Source organism: Carassius auratus, chromosome 37, assembly GCF_003368295.1.
Source record: "Carassius auratus strain Wakin chromosome 37, ASM336829v1, whole genome shotgun sequence".
Taxonomy (NCBI): domain Eukaryota; kingdom Metazoa; phylum Chordata; class Actinopteri; order Cypriniformes; family Cyprinidae; genus Carassius; species Carassius auratus.
In genome coordinates, this window is record NC_039279.1 from 965,579 (window position 1) to 993,537 (window position 27,959).

The window sequence follows — 27,959 nt, forward strand, 5'->3', positions numbered from 1 at the left end:
ACTATAAAATTAGATCACTCTTTCAAAAGGAGCTTGCAACAACTCCATATTTGTCGTGTCTTATTAGAAGAATTCAGTCGATCATATTGATTGGGACTCTGCCTTTTAAATATATAATAACTAACAAGGTCAGAGAAATCTCATTCAAATTGTACTGTTCAGTTTCTTTAATATGCAAAAGATCAAATTAATGAAAACTTTTATTATTAAACTATTATTATTTCTTAATCAATTTCATATGCACCACATTAAATTCTCTCATTAAAATCCTTCTTTTATTAATTCGTTATTCAACAGTATATCCAGACTATTTAACCTTCCTAGAATCTTAAAGTTTTAGCTTATTTCACTTTTTACATTTATTTGATTACAAATTTAGTTTTTTATTATTTGTTTATTGTTATATGCATGTTTAGACAGCGCTTTGCGTGTAATGTTAATACAAATGTAAAAACCAATATCACTAATGCAACACTGAAACATATTATGATATAATCTGTAATAATTATTATAATTATGATTTGATTTTACAAAGGTCAAAAGCGGTCATTGGGACAGTACCCTTTCAAGAGGAAACTAATATAGCCTACCTTTAAAATACTAATATGCACCATTTGGGGGTAAAATTAAATGGAAACAAAGATGTACATTTTAGCTTTTGTGCTTTAGGTGACAGCTTTGAACCTATTTCTATGAGAGCAGCTGAAGTTTCTCATTCAGCCACTAGATGGAGACCGACACTGAGACTGTCAACACTTCATCCTAACACACATGACGTCACTGACCAACGCTAAAAATATTAAAGCATACTAAACTGTGTGGAAATGACAGAATGTGTGATATAAAGTCTAATAATGGAACCATATGACATAACTGAAGTTTTTATTGGCTAAGTTTCACTTACAAGGAATTTGACTGCTTGGTTGCTGCAAATAAATAAATAAATATTGTATATATATATATATATATATATATATATATATATATATATATATATATATATATATATATATATATATATACACAAATGAGAAAAATTTAATCAATAACTTCAGATCTAATCTATCATATATAAGTAACGTATAAACTATTATAAGTAATAACTAATAAAGAAAAAGTAAAAACAAATTTTGTCTGGATTTTAATCCTTTAATTCTTAAGTTGCATTAATGACTTGGTTTAATTAAACATATATATTTTTAATCAGGGGTTTCTGTATGCACACTGTAAACGATTTCTGTTGTTTTCACAGTATTATTGCTGTATTATCAGAGAAAGCTTACTGTAGAAACAGTTTACAGTAAGTTTCTGTCAATTTTATAACTTTTGTATTATTGCTGTATTTTCCAGCTTTGTCTTACTGTAGAAACTATTTACAGGACAGTTGCTGACAATTTATGCTATTCTTTGAAAAAAAAAAATAGAGTGGGAAAATAATTACAGTAATCCTTATATTACTGTTAAATTGATCACAGTAATAATCCAGCAGACAAGGAATTTTATTTATTTATTATATTTTTATTTATAAGGAATTTTATAATGCATCGTTTCATAAGGTAGCCCATATATTAAGGCAGTTAAAAAAAGTTTAATGTTTTATGTGGGTGTTTTTTAATTGCGTATCTTTATGGCTGTGTGAATTTATTTATTTATTTTTTTTTTTTGCACACAAGCCTTTATATTTCATTATTTTTAAGCATGTAAGATTGTAGTTAGTTATATGTTGTGTATATATGCGTATATGTGAATATAAAAACTACCGTAATCAATTATACTGCATAGTAACTTTACAGTATTTTAAAATAAAAAATGTTTTAAATTAAAATTTTTCAATGCAAAAGCATGAACTGTAATTAATTCTACAGTATAAATATACAGTAAGTTATTGTACAGTATGTTGTGAACTACTGTAGTCAGATTTACAGTAATATTACCGTGGAATAAAATACTGAAGCTTGCTGGGTATTTGTTGCCAGTAAGTTACTTTTGATTTTACATAAAAAATTTTTACAGTGCAATCTAAACCAAATAAGTGCTTCAAGTAGCAACATAAACTGTTTCAAACACAGTAATATGACAACATCACCATCATTAATGTGTCACTTTATAGGTCAGATCAAACATGATTAACATTGAGGTGAGCAGCATGAACACACACACACACACACACACACACACACTCATGCACGCTTGTGTTTACTCTGAGCTGACTTCCTTGATTCTTTCTTTTCAGACTCTTCCATATTCGGTCATGCAGCCTGTTGAGGGTCTCTGGGCAAATTCTTGGGCTGTTTGAGAGTTTGTGGGGTTGAAACAGCTTGAGTCATTGTTACTGTGGTTTCAGTTCGATCAGACCAGCTGAAGACTGCAACCTGCTCTTATGATTATGATATAAACATCGAATGTGCAACATGATCAAAATGAACAACAGTTTCATCATGATGCAACATCTGTTTTCATCCACTGAGCTCATCATGTGCATTCATGTGTTTGAGTTTTCTAGAGTTTTAACACAAGTTTCAGTAAGGTTTAATTCATGTTAAAACGTTGAAGCAGTAGCTGGCAGAATAATGCCATGACAAAAGCAAAATATAGAGAAAGCTAAATATATAGGCCTATATAATGTTATACTGTTTTATCAGATTCATCAGTGGATACATATGTATCATGAAACCGTGCACGTTGTAAATTGATTCTATTGAATTGTTTCCTTGTTGTTTCACTGGTCTTGTTGCAAATAAAGGTGAAAATTTGGCATGAAGGCTTCAAACGAAAGCTGAGCAACATTCAGACCGCGTCGGTGCCCTCTGGCCCTCAGAATTCCTCATCCAGAACAGTGGGATCAAGTTTCCTTTTTAGGGCATGAGAATGTATTGCGTAACTTGGGAAGAACTCGCGACAAAGGCAATGGGCGGAGCCAATCAGGACGAATGACGTTTGTGCCAACCAATCGCATTCACGGGCGCGCCGGCACTCGCTTTTCGATTGGCGGATGGAAGAGTGTGCGTCATCCGGGAGGTTTCGGTTGAGAGTAATGTGGGAAGCCGCGAATCGATTCTTTCGAACGGTTCATTCCAACAAACCACTTCAAAGAAAGAGTTCGTCACCACGTCCTCCTAGACCTAGAGATTTAAACAGGGTTTTAAATAAATGTGTATAAAAGACAAACATAGAGTTTTTTTTTTTTGCATTTAAATAACTGCGGTTATGATTGATTTAGTTGTCGATGTAATGAATCAAATTCTAGAATAAGCAGGCCTACTAGTTGGCTACTAATTGTACAAATAACTTTTTCATAGTAAACCTTATACTTTAACTACTGTGTTTTGGTAGTATTGTAAATGCTAGAAAAGCGTTGTTGAAGAATATAATGAATATACTGATGACATTAAAAACATTATTTATAGTTGGATTATTTACCAATTAAAATGAACTGTAACACAAAGCAGATAAAAGGAAAAAGGAAAGGACAAATATCAAACGTTGTCAGATTCGGTGAGTTGTTGACGCGATACGCGAACGAATCATTTTGCGAACCGACTCCAACGAACGATTCATTCTCTAGAAGACTCGCTTCCCGCGATGGTTAGTTAGTTGCATGAAGGAGCGTCAGTGTGTTCTTGAGGGGGATAGTCTCGGTGGTGCTCGGATACGGATAGGGGACTCTGGATACACACTTGGACACAGAGTTTGCGTTCTCTTAAGTGCTCATCATGCCGGTTTTTCACACAAAGACGATCGAGAGTATCCTGGAGCCGGTGGCCCAGCAGATCTCTCATCTGGTCATCATGCACGAGGAGGGAGAGGTGGACGGGAAAGCCATCCCGGATCTCACCGCTCCGGTGGCCGCTGTGCAGGCAGCTGTCAGTAACCTGGTCCGGGTAAGAGCTCGGGGTTTACTCTCAGTTATAAACGAGGATGCACATCTTATTATCTCAGGGGGGATTTAAAGTCTCGTTGTTTGGTGTTAATGTATCCACGAAAGTTTCATGAAGTTCTTCTTTGGCTTTGATCCAAATCGAGTACCGCCTTTTCCTCTTGGATTTCGCCCTTTCCACTGAAACACCTCTGCGCCACGACATGCCCTTCATGATCTGAACCAAAAGAGTGAAACTAGTCGTTCAGCTGCTGCTTTGTGCAACATGCAATGCTCAGGAACACGAGGTTCATGAATCAGGATTTATTGCATTTAAAGAACCTTTCCACAAAGCTTTCTTTAAAGTGGAAAATCCTCTTTAGATTAGTCAAATGTTTGATGCACCTAGAAAAAATGCTTCTTTGTGGAACCAAAACTGTTTTTTTCTATGGCATCGTTGTGAAAACCCTATTTTGAGAGTGTTTTGTCGTTTTAACCCACATTATTTTTAGTTTTAGTTTCTTTTGCACAACATTAATGTAGCTTGTCTGATTCATATGTTGTGTGAATCTTCTTGAGATCGTCTTACTAACCTCAGATAACCACAGAGTCGACAGCGGTTCAGAGATCTCAGGCATCCGCATCAAACCACACAAACTTCTCTCAACCAGAGACGAGCCTTAATAAAGAGACACATTTACCCCAGAATTGATTCCTGGGACATTTTTACAATGCCATGTGATTTTCAGATTGTCCATTAATGTCAAAAACATAACATTAAGTAAGAATGCATCCTGCTATTTTAAGTACAATTTAGAGAAGAACGTGTATCTGTAAATAACACGCATGGTATCACTAATTTTGTTTGATTATTCTGTATTTACAACCACCAATGTTTGTTTTAATTTTTTCATTCGTTTTTTTAATTTTTTATGTATAATCCTTTTTTTTTATTTTTTAAATAATATTTATAGTTATTTTTTTAAATATATAGATATTATAATACATAGATATATACAATATATACAATCTGTGTGTGTGTGTGTGTGTGTGTGTGTGTGTGTATATATATATATATATATATATATATATATACATACACACACACACACACATACATACTGTATATATACACACACACATATGTATATATATACACACACACACACACACGCATATATACACACACATACATACTGTATATATACACACACACACACACACACACACATATATATATATATATATATATATATATATACACACACACACATACTGTATACACACACACACACACATACTGTATATATATATATATACACACACATATATATATATATATATATATATATATATATACATATATACATACACACTCGCGCGCGCGCACACACACATACACACACACAAACACATATAAATATACACACACACACATACATATATATATATATACACACACACTATATATAATTAAATATAAATATTAAAATATAAAATAATTTAATACAAAATAAAAAGCAATATATAAATAATAATAAAATATATTTAAATAATTGTAATTATTACAAATAGATAATTATATGTATAATATATAATAATAATAATATAATAATAATAATATGTATAAAATATAATATTTATACATCTATAATTAATTTAATCTATATACAATTTAGTGAAATTTTTCTGTTGATTTCAGTTGTGCTGTTGTGGTGACTTCACCCCTACTGTAAAAAATGTGTGTTTTTGCCTTCGGTCTCATCACTTCAGGACAGAGCTGATCTCCAGAGGAAGGGAAAATGTCTTTCATGGAGAGATTGTGCAGAAGTGCTTCTATCAGCTGTGTATGTGTGTGTGTGTGTGTGTGTGGTCACCTAAAACGGAAACAAAACCCTGTAAATTCATCAGCAAGCCTCTGCTCTCCAGTTATTCTTAGCAGCTGTCCAGAGATAACTTCATACTCTTGAAATAACACTGGATGGAGGTTTTTGTTCCTCTGAGTCTGTGTCACTGTAACTGGAGCTCAACGAGGGTTAAAGTCGTTTCTAGATTGAGGTTTAGGTTGTTTAGGTGACCCCAGCCGGGTAATCACTTCCTGTCTGTGCAGCTTTGGAGGAGGTTGTTTTCTCAGATAACTCCTGGCGCTGCGGTTTCTAATGTCTCTGGTCTTCATCTCAGGTTCTTCTGAGATTTCTGTGTGCTTTAAAACACGTCTGGCTCAGTTTAGCACAGTATTAAAGCGTTATTTCTTCTACACTCCTGTTTGAATGGTTCTATTTCTCATCTTCCTTCCTCTTTGCTTTCTTTTTCTTCCTCTATTTATTGATGTGTAATTTGGTTAGCGAGTGGTGTGCAGTATTCGTGGGCGTGTTAGTGGTTTATTATGGGCTTTTGGACTTCTTACATTTACAGAGACTGAAATGATTTCCTGCTTTAGTCGAGACACAACATCAGAGCTCACAGTGCTTAATAGAAATAGATTTTGGTGCTAAACTTTAGTGAATTATTCATAGTGTCTCTTCTGGACAGATCACAGAGAGACTCTTCAGACAGACAATCACTGAATCATGAAATTTAATCATGTTGTTTTTTTTTCTGTAACATGAAAACATAAAGAACAGCATGACGCTGGGTCTAATCAAATTTAATTAAAAAATAAATGTTTTATTTTATTTCATTTAATATTAAAAATATTCATTATATTATTTCAAATGATTTTAAAATAAAAATATATTTTAAAAAGTAAATGTAAAATATTAACATATATACATTTTTAACCATATAAGTAGTGTAATAAAATAAAATTGTATACATAAAATAAATTGTAATTGTTTAAAAACATTATTTTAAAATTATTTCAAGTAATCTAAAAATCTAAATAATTTATTTAAAAATTAATTTGTATATTATGAGTATTTTTATATTTATGTACTATTTATATAAAATATTTATATTTTTTATAAATTATAATATATATTTTGCAATTATGTTTACAAATAAATTACAAATTAATTACTTTTTAACATCGGAGTAAAATTATAAATTAAATTTTTTTTTAATAATTTAATAATGTTTAATAATTTTCAACTTTTATTTCCAATAATATTATTATTTAAAATAATTTATAATCAAAATATTTTTTACAAAATTATACAATTCATGTTTATAAATATTAAAATATTAATTTTGCAAAAGTAATTACAAATATTAGTTTAATTATAATATTTATACATTTAAAAATTACAAAATTGTTCATTATAATATTGTATCTATATTTAACTCATCTGAGTACAATAATAAAAAATAAAAAAAACTGTGTACCTATAAATATACCTAATGGTTTAAAACATTAATATAAAATATTTTATATAATGATTTAAAATTAAATGGTTTAAGTAAATTGTTTTTATATTAAAATATAAATTTTGCAATTATATTTCCAATTATCACATTAGCAGTTAATTAGCAGTTTTCCTCTAGATTTTTAGATGTTTTCATCTTAGAGTTAGAAGTCAGTGAGTTTAGGATTCCTCCCGTCTCACTGATCTAAAAATGATGTTTGTGCATTATTATTTTGAATGTTTTAGACCCATATTCTGTGGTCAGTGCTGGGAATGTTAGAGACTGAAGGGTCAAACGCTGCATAGCTGAACATTTCTCAAGACCTCCTCCCAACACTACAAGAGAAGCGTTTGTTATCAGCGCTGAGAGAAATCCGGCTGTATGAGGCAAGATACTGCTGCTGAAGGCCATGAACTCCTCCACTTCTTATTTGACGAGACTTCTTTTAAAAAGAAAGAAAAGTATCTGCATGACACAAGCACCAAAGGAGAAGGAAGTTGTGTATTTCCTTTCCATCTGCACTTGTCCCGATCTTAAAAACACGGACTTCCAGATGAGAGCGATCTCTTCCTAGAGAGCTTCTGCAGGAAGTTGTGTTATTCTGAAATGTTATCTTTCACAGCATCAGCTCAACCACAAGACTTTTCATGTGAAGGCAGAAGCTGCATTCATGATACCACAAATCATGAAAAATCATGATCACAACGAAGCGCAAAAAGACTGTTTGATGTGAAATCTGCATGTTTTGTGGGTCTCTGTGTGAAAGAGCGAGGTTTCATCTACACAACACACGACGTGAACATATGAACTTCATCAGCATTTCAACATTACTAGCGTCATAAACACACACCAACTCAAAGGACTTTACAACAACCCGCCAAAATAAAAGTTTGGTTCAACCTGAAGAAATTGTGACAGAAATGCATTATTTTAGAGCAGAATGCACGTCATGAAGTAGCACTTTTTAAATTAATTTTTGTAAATATTTAATCATTTAAATTTTTAAAAAGGGTTGTTAAATATTCAGTAGATTAGATTTGAAAATAATAGTTAAATTTACATTAAATTCATGTTTTATGCCTTAATTTAATTGCCACCAATTTTGATAATAAATTTATTAAATCATAAATCCATAAAAAAAATAAACGGAAGACATAGAATTTCAAATAAAATAAAATACTTAATGGGGCCCTGTTATTCAGTTGATGCAGGTTTTATGAATTCAATTGAATAGACATCCTCTTTTTTAAATAAATGAAATAATTATTTAATTAAATAGTTAAAATAGAATACAGAAAAATGAAAGTGAAAAAAACAGAAGACCCTAAATTTTTTTATTTTTGTTTACTGTTTCATCAGCTGTTGTTAAATTGTATAAGTTTCATGATTTCAAATAATTAAACATGCTTCAATTTAATTCAACCATTTCATCTAGAATAAAAAAAGTGAAATGAGGAAGAAAAAAAGATGAATTCAGAAAAGGGCAGAAAAAGTCAATAGAATTTGAGAACAAGTTAAACTGATTTCCTAGGTTTCTGAAAGTGTAATTAATCAATTGTTGTTACACTGCATACATTTTATGATTTCAATTAGACATGCTTTTTAATCAACAAAAATTACTTTAACGCTTTAATGCTAACTTTAGAGCGCCCTCTGGTGGCTGGAGACAGTAATGTTTTCTCTTGGTTCATTTCTTTTAGTTGATTTCTCTTGGTTCATGTCAAATTGATTTTGATAAATAAGTCACACCTGACTAGAAATCGCAGGACCAGCCAAACTATGAAAAAAAGTGTGACTTATAGTCCGGAAAATACGGTATATATTTTCAAAATATCCAAATGTTCACCATTACTGAATTCTCAAACCTTTTTTGGTTTATTAAGTAGCCCAGTTTTGTAACAGGACTTCAAATAGTCATCTGGAGCTTTCTGGATAGGTTTCTGAAAGCCTTTGCTTCTCCAGATAGTCTGTGAGGTTCTCTGTGAGGTTCTCTGTGTCTCAGGGTTATAATGTTCCAGAGCTGAGAGAGAAGTCTTCTAGTTCTTCAGTAGTTTTCCTCCCAGTGCAGACAGAGTCGGTCGGCTCATTGTTTGTGTCTCGGAGCGGACAGATATACAGTCTCTCTCTTTCAGCCAGAGAACGTTCATCATCCTCCTGTTGTTATAATTACACGCAGAGATCCTAAATAACTGTGTTCCTAAGTAACTCTTTAAGAGAAGCGTGGGACGAGGGCAGAGCTTCATTCAAGCAGAACGGAGTTCTTCTATCAATCGCACAGAGTGAGAGTTGTTGGCTTGTTTGGGAGACAGATTGTTTTATTGCTTTTGGCGGCGGAAGGGAATGGGTTAGTTATGTTTGTGGTTCATTAAAAGGGTTTACAAACCCTGTCCAGATCGTAATGGTTGGATTGGCGTCAGGATAACTTAATGTCTGACTTCCTGTTTTTAAAGTGTCTTGATTTTAGTGCTGGTTATTGGAGTGAATGGGTGCCGTCAGAATGAGAGTCTGATAAAAACATCACAATAATCCACAGCACTCCAGTCCATCAGTGAACATCTGGAGAAGACAAAAGATGTGTTAGTAAGAGGGAAAAATACATGGCTTGATCTGAGCAGATTTCTCTCCTGATTCAGACCAGAACACTTTTTCACTGGAGGAAGTGTTGTTATGGATTATGGACTCATTAAAAACATCTTAATGCTGGATTTGTTTAATCTTTTCTCTTCTCCAGGTGTTCACTGATGGACTGGAGTGCTGTGGATTATTGTGAGGTTTTTATCAGACTATCATTCTGACGGCACCCATTCACTGCAGAGCATCCATTGATCAGACACTGATGCAGTGCTACATTTCTCCAAACCTGATGAAGACACAAACTCATCTACAGCTGGGATGTGCACATTTTCATAAAATTTTCATCGATTTAGAAAATGTGCGCATCCCTAAACAGTCCATATATGATCGCTCGACTAACTTTCCAGTTCTGAGTCATGAAATGTTTTATAACGCTAATCCAATCAAAGTGGCGTTCCTGCAATTTCCACCAAAATAGAGTTTTCTCTAGTCTCTTTTTACCCCCAATTTGAAATATTTGGTGCTATAATGATTCGGCTCAATGTTGAAATGAGCTGGTTGTGGATGGTTGTCTTATTCAATAGAGTTGAGCACAAGAGCGGTGTGTGAGGGCTCTTCTCTGAGTGTGTGTAGAGCATTGAGAAGCGCGTACAAAGAGCCGTCTGTTAGCCGGACGCGAGCAGACTGTCCTCACATTGAGCTCTCCATGAAGCTTTCATCAGCTGCTGGGAGTGTGTTCAGAGCCATGATGAGGTTTACAGGAAGTGACCTCATCAGTAAGTGATGTCTCAGAACCCGCACTGTACTGCAAGCTGCGTGTGGCCTTCAAGTGACAGTTCGCCCAAAAGTTCGAAGTCTGTCATCATTTCCTTCCCATCATGTCGTAAACCACTGTGACTGATTTTCTTCTGTGGAAAACGGAAGAGGGTGTATTTATTGTCGTATTGTCGTCATGAGGAACAGACTTAAATGTAAAAACGATTCACTTTTCTCTCTTGTGGTCGTTCTCTTGTGTTGGATTCAATATCAATTAAAGGGTTAAAACCATTTCAGATGATGCTTGAAGTAATGGACATGAAATCATTTTGGAATTAGTGGAAACTAGATTCATGAGGGGAATATTTTAGGGCAGAACTATTTAAAATTGTGTTTTGTAGACTTTAGAATTCGGAATTTAGAGGAAGTCATAGACTGAATTTAATTATTTATTAATTTGTTTATTTTAATAAATTTTTATTTATTTTAGTTCATTAGTTTAATTTAAATAACTTATTTTTTAATTGAATTATTCATAATTTAATTGTTTTAAATTGTTCTTGATTTATATAAAGTTTAATAAATAAATGTTTGTGGTCAGATTTAAATAATTATATTTTAGTTAATTATTTTAATACATTTTAATGAATTGTAATGTATTTGAATATTTTTAAAGTATTATTGATATATTAATTATTTTTTTGTTTATAATTATATATATATATATTTTAATTATTTAAATAGATTTCGATAAATGTTTATACATTTGTTATTTTTTATAATTTGTTTTTAAATAATTTTAAGTATTTTTATAATGCTTTTCATTGTAATCAATTAAAACAAACACAATGTATTTTAATTAATTAATTTGTATGATTTTTTTTTTTTATTGTAGATTTATTTTAATTATTTAACTTAATTATCCTAATTCACTTAATAATCTCTGTCTGTATTATAAAAAACATTATTGAATTTATGCAATAAATCTCTTTTCATTTTCTACAGAAGAGATAGTCACACAGATTACTTCTTGTTCATCTTTAGGTGTACTATCCTGTAGGATTTGTGACTGAACCTGTTCTTACCTGTCTGATCTTTTGCTTGAAGAACACACGGCTCTTTCATGAGGAAATGCAGACAGAGACGAGTGTAAGAGAGATTCGTCTGAACATGCAGCCTGCGATCGAGCAGAATTATGATTATTACCGGTTACTTCTGCTCAAGAGTTAGGGTTAATGATTTGAATAAAGCTCTTTAAGTATCTTCATCTGAGCTACAGATGCAAATGATTTTCTGAATTGCAAGTTAAATTTAGAAAAGGGACCTGAGCTGTATAGAGAATAACTCTGAGATGTGAAACAGGACTTGTGTCATTGGTTTCTAGTAGATTGTAATACACAGACTCCAGTTCTGCAGGTATATTCTGGGAATGAAAGTTACATCATGTTAAGATAACATCAGTGTGAGCTCATTTTGGGAGAAAACGGTTAAACATGGTCTGGAGGTTTCTAAGCGAGAACAAATTGGAGACGAACCAAACATGAAGTCATCAGCAGACCTGGTGTGTGTGTGTGTGTGTGTGTGTGTGTGTGTGTGTGTGAAACACTGACTCACACAAGTGGAAATGTTGAAATGAAGCCGTCTTTATGGTCACATCAAACACAACTAAGGAACAGAGAACTGTTCTTTTGTACTTTCAGTCTGAGAGACGTAAATCAGTGTAATTATTAACATGTCCCTAAAGATACAGTTTTGTTGCAATAAATGTACATTTTATTAGAAGATCATTGCAAATATGTGCATTGTGGACAATATAAATAAAAACAAAATGTAAGAACTCAAACTGTTGGATGTAGCACAGAGGTTTCCACGCATTTGTAATAAATAAATATTTATTTTTGGAACTTTTGAACTGCTTTTTTTAAGTGAATCAAACTTAGTTGATTATTTATGATGAAGAAACGTTCTAGCTATTATGCAATAGATCTCCTTTTGTGCTGCGTGCAAGAAATAAGTCACATATTCAGGAAATTAAAGTTCGCAAGCTCTCGTGTGTTTCTGTTTTTAATGGTTCATAGGTGTATTTATCGTGTGTTTTGTGTGTGTGTTTAACGCAGGTGGGCAAAGAGACGGTTCAGACCACCGAGGATGCCATCATGAGAAGAGACATGCCGCCTGCCTTTATAAAGTAAGACACACACACACTCTCTCACACACACACACACACTGTTGAAGTTAAAGGTCATGGGCAACATGTTAAGTGTGTGTGGTGCTGTGTGAATAATGGCTTTCTGTTTTGTCTGCATCAGCTTTTTGTTTCAAGTGAAAATCTATATGCAACAGCAGCTCTTGCATGTACTCTAGCCTCCTCTACTTTCATCTTGTTTTGTGTTTAATCCCATGGCTTTGATTTGAATGGAATGCATGAACTTATAAAATGCATATCTTGTTTTGCAGCCGCTTTGGATAAATGCATCTGCCAGATGCGCACATGTAAATATAACTGTGGTGTGTGAATGAGTGTGCAATGTGCATGTGGTGTTTGTTGAGAGAGGAAGTGCTCTAATGCAGGTGTGTTGACTAATAAATCAGGTGCAGACATGCTGGAGCAAACACAACTCCACTAGAGCTCTTCAACAGCGCCTCAGATCGCACACAGAGCCTCCGCATTACTCCTCACTTATAGAAAATATTGTTATAGGTCATTCAGAATTATTGGTGCTGTTTAGTTATGGTTTGTTTACACTCTAATTGACATACGAATCAGAGTTGTTCATTTTAAATGAGACTTGAGCATGCAACAATGTATCAAAGCTCTGCGTTACATCACTGCTCATTTGCATAACACTTGTGCTTAACTTAAAGGGACAGTTCACCCATGTGTTTCCAAACCCATATGACACACACAAAAGACATTTAGAAATATATTACTCAGTGAAATCATTTAGAGATATAATGAATTAATGATTTAACTAAATGATATGCCTGTCAGTGTAAACATCACTGGGAAAGCAGCTGGGAAATCTCCAGCGATCTACCCAAACATCTGTGTATCTCAGCGCTGCTTAGGGAATAACTAAATAAATAAAGCAGAAAATAGCTGAGAAAGTCCTGAACCCTGCTGCTGCTCGTCTCGAAGCTGCTTACTCAGACGTTTTGTCACTCTTGTGGTTGTGTTGTCATCACACCTGATATGTTTACAATAATGATATGTCACACGAGTCTGAAAGCCGTTAGCTCGTCGCAGGCGCTCGTGCACGGCTGCACGGATCCTGAAGCTGCTTTGAGTCATGCATGAACTCATTCTGCTGTGCTCAGATCTCTGAGTCTCTGGAAACACAGACGCACGTAATGGACCGCCTGCGTTTCCCTCTAAATATAGTGTGTGTTCCTGTGTGGCCTGCTGTAGTAATGCTGATTACAATACATATGCATTACTGTTAGCTTACACACACACACCCACTGTTGTGACCTTGCTATCCTGTCTCACACACACACACACACACACACACATAGCTGTGGTCTGTCCTGCCACAGAGAAATATGACACCAGTCTCTATTCTGCAACTACAAAAAAACCCTCCTGACGACAGTCAGACACAGATGAATAGGACATGAGTGTGTGTGTGTGTGTGTGTGTCGTGGGAATCAGGGCCTCACAAGTCACTCCTGTGTGATTTAGAGCCGCTGACTGAGAATAAAAAGCATGCGTGTGGGACCGGCTGTATTTGGGGAGTGACTCAAACTGTGAAAAACAAATACGATAAAGATTCAGAACTTGTAGCGCGTGTGATCTTGAAATGTCAACATTCGCTGATCTTTTGCATCCTGTTTTTATGCTTGCAAATGTTAACATTAGGTTTTCTGTGAAGTTCTGCTTCGTTGTCTTTCCTATTTCCTCTGATCTGTCACAGATAATGTTATCTAGCTGGTTGACATAGATGACGGTTTGTCAAATTAGCAAAACTGTCATGCATTGCACTGATGCATTGAATGTACTGAAAATTACAAGCCAATCAGAAATGTTCTGCATTGTCTGCCATTGTTTTCCTAAAAATGTGTTTATTATAATTTTTTTAATTAAGGGTGTATACTTTCCAGGTTGCTGATGATTTCATTTCGGTAAAGAAAAAAAATAATAAAAAGTAAATAACATTTAAAATATTTAAAATAAAATATTACAATATTTCTAGGAAATGTACTTCATAAATACACTATTTTTAAAATGTTTAGTAATATTTTTAGAAATAAATTAGTACTTTTATTTAACAGGGATGCATTAAATTGCTCAAAAGTGTCAGTAAACACATTAATAATGCTACAAAAAAATAAATGCTGTTCTTTTAAACTTTCTGTTCATCAAACAATTCATAAAAAATATATATATATATTTTCCACAAAAATATTGGGTAGCATGACACATGAAAATCCAGCTTTGATCACAGAAATAAATTACTATTTAATATTTATTCCCAAAGAAAACCGTTATTTGTTATTGGAATAATATTTCACATTATTCCTGTATTTGTGATTAAATAAATGCAGCCTTTTTAAGAGCAGGAGAGACTTCTAAGACACTGAGTGTTTACGGCGTCTCTAGACACAGTAATGTTCATCTGGTTCTCTGTAGGGTTGAGACGGCGTGCACTAAACTGGTTCAGGCGGCTCAGATGCTGAAGTCCGACCCGTATTCAGTCCAAGCCAGAGATTATCTGATCGACGGGTCCCGCGGGATCCTGTCGGGAACCTCCGACCTGCTTCTGACCTTCGACGAGGCTGAGGTGCGATGCTTTTAAACTGTTTATGGGTTCATTCCTTTGACTCTGAGCTTGTGCATGGGTACTGAACACAAGGCACTTCTTCCTGATCTCAGGTTCGTAAGATCATCCGTGTGTGTAAAGGGATCCTGGAGTATCTGACCGTGGCTGAGGTGGTGGAGTCCATGGAGGACCTGATCACTTACACCAAGAACCTGGGACCAGGTATTTCATGTTAAAGTGAAATAAAAACAACACGAGTCATGCTTTATGTGTAGTTGTGTGGAGCAGGATCTGGAGCTGTGGGCGGGGCTTCACACTGTGATGTCATACATGTTGTCTTGATGATGAAAGAGTGGAGTCATCGCTTAATGCATGTTGTTATTTTTGTTGTTGTTGATTTCGATTTTATTTTTATTTCCCTTCTAGAATCAGTAATTGCATTCTTTCTGATTTTTTTTTTGCTTGTCGTGAAATGCATTAAAGCTGTAAACTTTCCAGATTGTTGCATTAAAATTTTTAGTAGAGAAAAAAAATTATAACAATAGCTATAAGTATTTATATTTACAATGAGTTATTTATATAGTTACCAATTATTTATTATTAAATTATGTAAATATTTACGAGAAATAGAAATAAGTTGCTGTTGAAATGTTTAGTACCGTTAATTTATAAAACAATGTAATTATTGCTTTTATTCAGCAAACGAGGCAATACATTTTTAAACATTTAAAAATTTCCATTTCAGATAAATTCTGTTCTTTTGAACTTTCAATTTATCAAATAATCATGAGTTCGTGCTTAATGCTTTGTGTTGCATCTGATTTTTTTATTTAGTTTTGCTCGTTCGGGCTTTGTGAAATGCACTGTAGTTATACTTTCCAGATTGCTGTATTTTTCCTTTTATTAAAGAAAAAATAAAATGATGATTTTTTTTAAATAATATTTAAAATATTGATATTAAATCAAGGACAGGAAAGGCATGTTACAAAATATTTTTAATTTCAAATAAATGCTGTTCTTTTGAACTTTCTATTTATCAAATAAACCTTGAGTTATCACCTCATGCTCGGTCATCATGTTGCATCTGATTTTTATTAAATTTTTTGTGCGTGCTCTGCTTCTGTAATTATCCAAATATGCAGTTTTTATTTATTTAATCTCTCATTGTGTTCATGATTTGTCTTCAGTCTTTATGAAGTGATGTTGAGTGCTGATATTGGTTCATATACTACTTCTAGACTGAACTAGTGGATCAGTAAAATACTGTGTTTGTGTGCACAGGCATGACGAAGATGGCCAAGATGATCGACGAGCGTCAGCAGGAATTAACTCATCAGGAGCACAGAGTCATGCTGGTCAACTCCATGAACACCGTCAAAGAGCTGCTGCCCGTCCTCATCTCAGGTCTGAGTGACCTCTGACCTCGCAGATCTAGAGAAACACAGCACTGTTCCAATAAAGATTCTCTGTTTATCCCTGAATCCAGAAATATTGAATAAAGCATATTATCATGATTTCTGAAGATCATTTGACTCTGAAGACTGAAATAATGATGCTGCAAATTCAGCGGAAGCAACACAGAAATAAATTACACTTTAACACAGATTCACACAGAGGACAGCTGTTTTAAATTATAATAATATTTCACAATTTTACTGTATTTTTTGGTGAGCAGAAGTGTCTGTCGGTGTCTCACGCAGGCATCAAGATCTTCGTGACGACCCGGACGTCTCAGGGGAAAGGTGTGGAGGAGGCCCTGAAGAACAGGAACTTCACGGTGGAGAAGATGAGCGCAGAAATCAATGAAATCATCCGCGTGCTGCAGCTCACGTCCTGGGACGAGGACGCCTGGGCCAGTAAGGTGTGTGAGAGGGCAAAGGTCACGGTGTCTTCATAACCCCGCCTAACAAACACACACAGCGCAGTTTACGGTCCGCTCTCACGCATGCACGGGTCTGTGGCATTATACCTCACAGTTGCATGCATATGCAATCTAGTGTTCGTTTGAGCATGAAAAATATATTAGAAAAGTATTTTTGAGTCTAGATTTGAAGGGTGAAGCGTGGAGTATGAACGACTCGGTTTGGTGTTTGCGAATACAGGTGTGTGTGTGTGTGTGTGTGTGTGTGTTGAGCTGGCTTCAGGTTCTCCAGCTGGATTTTGCAGTAGATTGGAAGTAAATCTTAAATTTTTGGCTGGAACAGCATGTGCAAGCAATAACAAGTCCATCCAGATCGCGTTTTGAACTAAAAATACATTGGAAATGAAGTTTTTGGCCTTGAACGTTTGTTGCTTTTTGCTCACTTGTTCTGGAAAGAGTAAAAACGATGGCGTTGAACAGTTTTTGGGAATGAAAGTGTTGTAGGGGCTGCATTATCACATGCATGGAATATCAGCATATTAGTATGAACCAGTCTCAAGAAAACAATCCACCCCCCAAAAATAATCTGATTTTCTTAAAGAAACCGAAGTATGTTTTAGGACTATCGAGATTTTATGCATTGTGACAATATAATGTGTATTATAATTTTTATATGATAACTTCAAAGTAATGTAAATTTATTTATTTAAAATATATATATATTTTTTTGCATTACACAACATGCAGAAATAGTCAAAATGTGAATATAATAGTGTTATTAAAAAAAATATAAATTAGATTTTATGCATTGTAAAAATTATCACAATGACAATTAAGCATTTTTTCCTATCATGTAAGAGAAAAAATTATAATAATAATTTGACGTCGTTTTTTTATTATAGTCTATTATAATTGTTATATAATCGCTTTACTGTAATGTAAATTTATTTAATTTAAAAGTTTTTTTTTTTGCATTACACAAAATGCAGGGAAATACAGTTTAAATGTGAATATAATAATTGTATTTTATATAAATATATTTTTTTTAAAAATACGATTTTATGCATTGTAACTCAAATTTTGCATGCATATTTTCCTAAAATGTTCAGTAATGTTATGTGTAAATAATCAATAAATCAATAAATTATTAGCTTAATGTGTCTGGACATCTTAGTTTTGAGTTTCTTTGTAATTATAATGTATTATAATTTTTATATTATGGGATTTACAGTAGAGTGTTTTATTTATATTGCACAGTATGTTAATACTTATATTTTATATAAATGTAAATAATATCACAATGCAGAAAATCTCATCAGGTCCAAAATCGGGTTCATTTTATTCAAACAAAAGAAATATTCTTATTTTTCCTTGATGAAATATTGAGGTTCTGTGCGATCTGCTGATGTGTTTTGGGGAAGTGAGTGTTTGAGGTGAAAGGTCAATGTTTTCAGATGTGGGTTTCGTGAGAAGTAGGTTTGTGGTGTTTTTATTAGTTTATCTCTCTTGTCTGTCAGTGGATCTTTTCACTGGTTCTTGTTCACACGTGTGCTCTGTTTCTCTCCCGGTCTGTTTTCCTCCCGCTGTAGAAGGTAAGGATCTGTGCGCATGCGCTCTATCTCTCTCTCTCTCTCTCTCTCTCTCTCTCTCTCTCTCTCTCTCTCTCTCTCTCTCTCTCTCTCTCTCTCTCTCTCTCTCTCTCGCTGTGTGTCCTCAGCTATGGAATTATATCTGCTTAAAACAAATGAACGTAACTTTATAAAACTCAACGTAACTTTTTCAGAAACTATCAAAAATATGGCATTTCATAAGAACAATGAAAAAAAAAATTAACTCAGTCGCACAAATTTAACAGGCTCTTCAAATATGCTTCATTCTTTGTTAATGTTTTTCAAAGATTCGTTTTCGCTAATCGTGGATTCTGAATGCAATGCCACAGATTTCGCTTACGATTCGCAGTTTTGACACAAACTTCTCGTGGGGGCGGGCTTTACAGTGATCTACTCTGATTGGATAGTGAGCTTTTGATTGACAGGTGCTCTCTGACCGGGAAGTACAGACGTCACTCGGTGGAGCACATATTGGAAAGATGATCTCTCAGGAGAGACACAGAGCAGCATCATCTTTTTTAAATGTAACATCTTGTCCCTGATTAAATATAAATAAAGTCATTCATTCATTCATCTTCCTCCTTCTGAATGACAATAATAACCTGCAACAAACTGTAGCACACTGTAACATGAAAAACTTGCATTATTGGTTACTTCAGTAACACAAGCTTCCTTCAAGCTGCTTTGAAGAACAAGAGCTCATCTTTACAGACTGAGACGATCGAAGGTCAAATATTAGTTACATATTTAGTAATACAAATCACAATTACGACAAGAGCTTTCCAATATTCGCGCCACTGAGTGGCGTCTCTGTGCTTCCCGGTCAGAGAGCACCTGTCAATCAAAAGCTCAATATCCAATCAGAGTAGATCACTGTTAACCCCGCCCCCACCAGAGGTTTGTGTCAAAACACCAAACGAAAAACAGCGAATCGTAAGCGAAATCTGTGGCAATGCATTCAGAATCCACGATTTGCGCAAATTAATCTTTGAAAAACATTAACAAAGAATGAAGCATATTTGAAGAGCCTGTTACATTTGTCTGTAAACTAGTTTCTGAAAAGGTATGTTCCGTTTTATAAAGTTACGTTCATTTTTTTTAAGGAAATATAATTCCATACTCTGCTCGACTCACTTCCATGTGATGATTGTATTTGGGGTGAAGAGACGGCTCGTGTGATGCTAACTGAATGGAGCTGATCGCTGTTTGGAGAAATACACCAGATGTTTGTCTGCTTTTCTTTTCAGAATCGCCATCACAGAAATAAAACGTTTCCTTTTCCAGCATCCAGTCATCTAAAATATTTAAAATATATATCTATTTAATGACATTGACTATTTAGGGATGCATTGTTGTAGGGATGCAAAAAATTTTTTTGTCATTTGTTAATGTTATTATAGTAGTTAAATTGTTTTGTTATGGGGATAACCAATATAGCGGTTGACATGCTCACCAAGGCTGCATTTATTTGATCAAAAATACAGTAAAAATGTGAAATATTATTAGAATTTAAAATAACAGTTTTCTATGTGAATATCTGTTAAAAAATAATTTATTCCTGTAACGTAAAGCTGTATTTTCAGCATCATTCCTCCAGTCTTCAGTGTCACATGATCTTCAGAAATCAGAATAATATGATGATTTACTGCTCAAGAAACATTTCTGATTATTATCAATGTTGAAAACACTTAATATTTTTGTGGAAACTGTGATGCATACATTTTTTTAGGATTCTTTGATGAACAGAAGGTTAATAGAACAACATTCATTTGAAATAGGAAACCTTTACTGTCACTTTTGATCATTTTAATGCATCTTTTATGAATAAAATTGTTTCTTTAAAAAATTTAATATTTATTAAAAATTATATATAATGGTAAAATTATAATTCTAAATTATTTACAAAATTATATGCATTTTTTTATACCTTTTAAAATATATAACACACAGTAGAAATTAATAATAACTACATGACTTAACTCTTTTGATGCTTAATAAAAAATATGATTGAATTGTGCTGATTTAATGCTGGAGAAGGAAGCAGAGGTTTGTCAGGACACACTGATGGCTGTGTTCAATGTTTAACGTGTCTCTCTGTGTGTGTGTGTGTGTGTGTGTGTGTGTGTGTGTGTGTGTGTGTGTGTTAATCTTGTATTGCTCTGATATGAAGTGTTATAAGTCTGTGTGAATGCAGGATCTCTTATCACTGCAAGGATTCACTGTAATGATGATGTAAGACTCCTCTAATATTCTCCGAATGATGTGTGAATAACCTGAGCTGACCAGCTGCGGTCACTTCCTGTCTTCCCACCTCCTCCTCTGTATCATTTCCTGTCTCCTGTGTGTACCAGTTAAACCAGATCAGTGTGGTTTTCGGGTCTCCGCTGGTTTATGTGGTCTCTCAGTCCACAATCTCTCTAGAGAGCAGAAAACCACCTGAGACTGGGTTTAGACTGGACTACAAACTAAAGACTGAACTTAGACACAGACGATACATAGACCGGGTTTGAGACGAGCCTGAGTGTGTGTGTGTGTGTGTGTGTGTGTGTTTCATCATGAGGAACTGTGAGGTTTGTGGCTTTGAGTCTGATGTTGCAGAAGTGTTAAACAGCTCGTCTCTGAAGTGTGATGTGATGCTTTGACATCAGCCTCAGGATCACTGAATAAATCACACGCCAGTTTTTATCTGTTTCATTACACATTATCTGTGTGTGTGTGTGTGTTTATGTGAGTGTGTGTATGAGATGTGAGTGTATGTATGTGTGTGTATGAGATGTGTGTGGTGTGTGTGTGTGTGTGTTAATGAGATGTGAGGTGTGTATATGAAATGTGAGTGTATGTGTGTGTGTGAGTGTGTATGAGATGTGTGTGGGTGTAAGTGTGTGTGTATTAATGAGATGTGTGTGTGTGTGTGTGTGTGTGTGTGGGTGTGAGTGTGAGTAATCTGCTGATGACAAACTGTGAGTCAACTTTATGAAACAGCAGCTGATGAATCTCTTAACCAAATAAGGACATACTACTGTCTCTCTCTCTCTCTCTCTCTCTCTCTCTCTCTCTCTCGCTTGCGCTCTCTCTCGCTCTCTCTCTCTCTCTGTCTGTCTCTCACTCTCTCTCTCTCTTTTTATTCAAAAATGTTTAGCTGATAACAAAGTTTTGTTAAACTAGGTTAAAAAGGGACCTATTTTATTTTGTATTTTGTATTTTATAGGGATTCTGTATAGGGAAGTTGTGGCCTAGTGGTTAGAGAGTTTGACTCCTAACCCTAGGGTTGTGGGTTCGAGTCTCGGGGTGGCAACACCACGACTGAGGTGTGCTTGAGCAAGGCACAGAACCCCAAAACTGCTCCCCGGGCTGCTCCGGGTCTGTGTTTACTGTGTGTGTGTGTGTGTGTTGTGTGTGTGTGTGTTCACAGTGTGTGTGTGTGTGTTCACAGTGTGTGTGTGCCTTGGATGGGTTAAATGCAGAGCACGAATTCTGAGTATGGGTCATACTTGGCTGAATGTCACCTCACACTTCACTTCACACTTTTATTAATTTTTTTATTTATGTTAATGTAATTTTATTTAGTTTTCAACAGAGCATATTTTTATTCAGTATTTAATACATTTTAATTTTAAAATTAATTTTAATTTGAGATAAATTTACTCAAATATATTATACAAATAATATGTGAATAATTATAAAAAAATATATTTTTAAAAAAATTAGTTTTTAGATTAAATACTTGATTTAATAGAGTTAAATATAAGTAAATCTAAAACATTATAAGCACACAATCATGACAAATGTCGAGCAAAATTATTTCTCTCTTCACTGTCAAACATCAAATTTGTTTATGAATGCAGACTTTAAATATATTATTCAATATATACTTATAATTTCTTGTAATGTTATTATTATGATGTTATAATTTCTTATAATGTTATAATCGGTGACATGTGAGTATAAAATATGGGATTTGTGTATGAATGCAGACTGAGAAGTGCACTGAGGTCGTATCTATTAATAAATCAGACAGACAACTGACAAAATAACACACACACACACACACACATGCTCCAGAACATCCTCAGCATCCAGGAGCCTCATCAGGACGTCCCGGTGTCAGATGTTAGCGTTCTGTTGTGTTCATCTGATGCAGGAGTGTGTGTCTGATTTTGTGGACGTGGTTTGCAGGACTCCGAGTCCATGAAGAGGGCTCTGGCTCAGATCGACTCCAAAATGGCCCAGGCCAAGAACTGGCTCCGAGACCCACACAGCCAGCCAGGTACTTCCAGGAGAAACATCTGCTCGAGTAATCAGATGAGAAGAAGACTGAGAGTCACAGATGTCTGTTTCTGATGCTGTGTCGTCGCAGGTGACCCGGGCGAGCAGGCCATCCGGCAGATCCTGGACGAAGCGGGAAAAGTTGGGGAACTCTGCACTGGGAAAGAGAGACGAGACATCGTGGGAACGGCAAAAACACTTGGACAACTTACTGAGCAGGTGTCCGAGCTGCGGGCCAGGTACTATACTCTAGATATGTCACTGATTTATTTTATTTTATTTTATTTTTATTTTTTTTAATATATATTTTTTATTTTACTTTAAAGTAAAACTTTTCTTTTTTAATTTTACTTTATTTTAAATTTTATTTTATATTTTTTTATTTTATTAATTAAATTATTTTATTATTTTATTTTATTGTTAGTTGTTTATTTTATTGTATTATTTACACATATTTGTGTGTGTGTGTGTGTATATATATATATATATATATATATATATATATATATATATATATATATATATATATATATATATATATATATATATATATGAATTTAAAATATAAATGTATATATATATGAATTTAAAATATAAATGTATTGTTTCGATGGTGTTATGATTAATGTATTTTAATATACATTTATAAACATTGTATACAATATAATTAAAATGTCCACACTTTCAGTGATCAGTCGCCCAAAAGGACAGAGTCACAGATCACGGCAGGTTTTTCCTCAGTCGTCTGATTAAAATCAGCTATCTAATATTACCCATAATCCTCTTAAAGCCCATTTTCCATCTCTGCTGGGAAATTGCTGTGATGCTCATGTCTAAATCTAGACTTTTAATTAAAAAGAATATATAAAAATTTACAAATATTAAAATATTTATGCATTGTTAATTATGAATTATATTCAAAACATCTGTGTGTTTTTTTTTTTTACAAAAATACTAATATGATTTACAATTATTTGTATTTTAAAAATATATTATTTTTTATATTTTAATCAAAAATATAGCAAATAGTGGTTTCTATATTTATCATATGTAATATTAAACATATTTTTTATCAAACAATAGTAAATGTCTAAATATTTAAATCAAAGATAATATAAAAATATTTACATTTTAAAAGTTTTTTGGCAAAAATAATATCTTAAATATAATATAAAGTTTTTTTATCACGATTAATACTTAAAATTAAAGTATTGTTTATCAAAATTGTATTCAAATGTGAAATAATACAAAAAAACTTATAGAATTAAATATTTTGATCATCAAGAATAATATAATAAATATTGTTTTTAAATTGTTTATCAAAAAATAATTTGCATAATATTTAAATTTAAGCCAAATTAGTTTTTAAAATCTGTATATATTTTGTATTAATAATATATAAAAACATTATTTATACTATAAAAATATTTATTTAAATATTACGTTTCAAAAATAATAATAAAAGTAGAAATGTTTAAATATTTTTGTGTACATGTCAAAATCATATAAAAATATTTGTATTCGATATAAATGTCTGCTGCATGTTTAAAGCAATTTGATTACATTAAATTCGGAATTACATTAGTGACACAAAACCAGACGTTCATCCAGAATTCCAAAAGCTTGCGGGTATGAAATCATATTTGGGATGCAAGGTGTGTTTTTCGCTGTGTTTGACGTGTGTGTCCCGCGCAGGGGTCAGGGAGCGAGTCCGGTGGCCATGCAGAAAGCACAGCAGGTTTCTCAGGGTCTGGACGTCCTGACCGGGAAAGTGGAAAATGCGGCTCGTAAACTAGAGGCCATGACCGGCTCCAAACAAGCCATCGCCAAGAGGATCGACGGCGCTCAGGTGAGTCCGCTTCCTCGTCCTGATCAATCACACAGCTGTCTCGACGTCGTTCTGAGCGCCGCTCGTGTTTTGTGATCGGCAGAGCTGGCTGGCGGATCCTCACGGCGGTCCGGAGGGAGAGGAGAACATCAGGGCTCTTCTGGGAGAAGCCAGGAAGATCGCGGATCTCTGCGAAGATCCCAAGGAGCGAGAAGACATCCTGCGCAGCATGGGCGAGATCGCCGGCCTCACCGCCAAACTCTCCGAGCTCAAGAGAGCGTACGTATCTCTCAACATCTGCACTTTGAGTAGGGCTTTGTTAGGGAGATTCTTGGCCGGGATCTTTGGAATGTTGGAAGAGGGATGTTCCATTCGGAATCCTGGTTTCTATTGTTTGATGGTAGCTAAGCAACAGCTGTTCCGAGTTCTGCACATTGTGTGTGTTTACTGCATGTGTTTCTGCACTTATTTGACCGAACTCGTGGGCTCAATCTAGTTTACTTTGATAAGTGCCTCAAAAAAGCATCTTTTGAAGGTTTGACGACAGTAATCCTGGCAAACCAATCCGTTCTGTTTCAGCTTGGCACAGTTTACCACAACATTCTTTTGCATAGACTTGAACACTTTGTTGGCATTAATGGAAGTGCATTAGTGTGGTTTTAATTGTACTTACATGACCGCCATCAGTTCGTAGCAGTGAATGAAGATGTATCATATCGATCACAAATGCAGTATGGAGTACCTCAAGGCTCAGTACTAGGGCCGCTACTCTTCACGCTTTATATGTTACCCTTGGGAGATATCATCAGGAAACATGGTGTTAGCTTTCACTGTTATGCTGATGATACTCCGCTCTATATTTCTTCGCGGCCCGGTGAAACACACTAATTTGAAAAACGAATGGAATGCATAGTCAATATAAAAAATTGATTGTGTGTGTGTGTGTGTGTGTTCAGAGGTAAGGGAGACACTCCTGAGGCTCGAGCGCTGGCGAAGCAGATCTCCTCGTCTCTGCAGAATCTCCAGTCTAAAACCAGTAAAGCGGTGGCCAACACTCGTCCGGCTAAAGCAGCCGTCCACCTGGAGGGGAAGATGGAGCAGGCGCAGAGATGGATGGAGAACCCCTCGCTGGACGACAGCGGCGTCGGTGCGGCTCTCCTCCCGCTCTCTTTTCATACTCCATCCAAACAGATCTCCTTTGCTTTAGGGTTTGTGTGTTTGTGCTTGTAGGTCAGACTGCCCTGCGTGGGCTGGTCGCTGAGGGCCGGCGTCTGGCCAATGCTCTGCCGGCGTCACAGAGGCATGGGCTTCTGGGTAAATGTGAGGATGTGGAGCACCTGATGGGGCAGTTAGCAGAGCTGGCGGCCCGTGGGGAGGGAGACGGTCCTCAGGCCCACGCCATCGCTCAACAGCTGCAGGAAACACTCAAAGTAAGACGCTACTGTCACACTCACAATGAGGAAAGACCTCCAGCAACAACACTCTCAGACTCTCACATATAGATCACAGATGCACGAGGATACAGTAGAGAGCTCCACCTGCTGGTGAGAGGATGTAAATCTTCCTCTCGAGACATGGCATCTTGTCATATTTCAAAAGTTCTATACATTACCATTCAAAGGTTTGGGGAAATTGATACTTTATTTTCTGCAAGGATGCATTAAATTTATATACATTTATTTATATTGTCATTTAAAATGAACGCTGTTCTTTTGAACTTTCTGTTCATCTGTGAATCCTGAAAAATAAAATGCATCACAGTTTCCACAAAAATATCAACTGTGTTCAACACTGATAATAATCAGAAATGTTTCTTGAGCAGTTAATCATCATATTATTCTGATTTCTGAAGATCATGTGACACTGAAGACTGGAGGAATGATGCAAAAAAAAAAATACAGCGGCGCATCACAGAAATAAATTACACTTTAACAGAGATTCACACAGAAAACTGCTGTTTTACATTAGAATAATATTTCACAATTTTCCTGTTGCTTTATTTTTAATGAAATGAATGCAGCTTCGGTGCACAGAAGAGACTTCTTTCAGAAACCCTCATGTTTGTGTGGTGTCTGATGTGATGTTTGAGTCCTGTTCGTCACATCGGAGGGTTTTGTGTGTGTTTGTGGCAGGATCTGAAGGGTAAGATGCAGGAAGCCATGACTCAGGAGGTGTCTGATATCTTCAGTGACACAACCACACCGATCAAACTCTTGGCAGTGGCAGCGATGACTCCAGCAGACGCTCCCAACAGAGAGGAGGTGCCCCACACACACACACACACACACACACTAATGCTGGCGTGAATCACCTTCCTCTGTGTGATGGATGATGTGTGTGTGATCAGGTGTTCGCGGAGCGGGCTGCTAACTTTGAGAATCACGCGGGTCGACTGGGAGCCACGGCGGAGAAAGCGGCGGCGGTCGGGGCGGCCAACAAGAGCACGGTGGAGGGAATTCAGACGGCCGTCAAATCAGCCCGAGACCTGACCCCACAGGTGACACTGACCCCGTTCACACTAGACCGAGGCTGAAGGAAAACTGACTGTACATGAGGGGGATTTTTACACGTGTTTGTTCATCAGGTCGTGTCTGCGGCTCGCATCCTCCTGAAGAATCCTGGAAACCAGGCGGCTTACGAACACTTCGAGACCATGAAGAATCAGTGGATCGACAACGTCGAGAAAATGACCGGTGACTAACTTCTGTCTGATGCTTATATTTTTATTGATTTATTCCACATTTAATGTTTTTATTTGATATTGTTTAATTTTATATTTTATTTTACTTTTTTGTATTGATCTATGTGATGCATTTTTCACTTACTAAATTTTTATTTATATTTTATTTTTATTTTATAATATTTTATCTTATTTTATTGTATCTATCTTTCCATCCATACTTTATTTATTTATTTATTTTTTATATCATTTCATTTTTTTATTTTATTTATTTTATTTTGTTTTGATCTATGTAATGCATTTTTCACTAACTGAATTTTGATTTATATTTTATTTTAATTTTACAATATTTTATCTTATTTATTCCATCCATCCATCCACAGTTAATATTTTTTATTTTATTTTACTTTACTTTTTTATATT

The 27,959-nt window shown here is 34.9% G+C and overlaps 1 protein-coding gene across 2 annotated transcripts in view; it reads left to right on the forward strand.

Annotated features, from left to right (window-relative positions):
* The first annotated feature begins 3,587 nt into the window (after positions 1-3,587).
* LOC113055776 (vinculin-like) overlaps positions 3,588-27,959 on the forward strand; it is a 29,319-nt gene continuing 4,947 nt past the window's right edge. Inside the window, exons 1-16 of one of the 2 annotated variants that reach the window (XM_026222126.1) lie at positions 3,588-3,881; positions 12,649-12,719; positions 15,162-15,312; positions 15,405-15,513; positions 16,573-16,695; positions 16,992-17,152; positions 18,742-18,744; positions 22,939-23,029; positions 23,120-23,267; positions 24,724-24,877; positions 24,960-25,135; positions 25,813-26,003; positions 26,087-26,286; positions 26,989-27,117; positions 27,204-27,353; positions 27,441-27,549. In XM_026222126.1, the coding sequence (XP_026077911.1) occupies positions 3,714-3,881; positions 12,649-12,719; positions 15,162-15,312; positions 15,405-15,513; positions 16,573-16,695; positions 16,992-17,152; positions 18,742-18,744; positions 22,939-23,029; positions 23,120-23,267; positions 24,724-24,877; positions 24,960-25,135; positions 25,813-26,003; positions 26,087-26,286; positions 26,989-27,117; positions 27,204-27,353; positions 27,441-27,549 (2,134 nt within the window). In that variant the 5' untranslated portion in view covers positions 3,588-3,713. The remainder of the gene's footprint in view (positions 3,882-12,648; positions 12,720-15,161; positions 15,313-15,404; positions 15,514-16,572; positions 16,696-16,991; positions 17,153-18,741; positions 18,745-22,938; positions 23,030-23,119; positions 23,268-24,723; positions 24,878-24,959; positions 25,136-25,812; positions 26,004-26,086; positions 26,287-26,988; positions 27,118-27,203; positions 27,354-27,440; positions 27,550-27,959) is intronic. The other variant, XM_026222127.1, reaches the window with a different exon arrangement.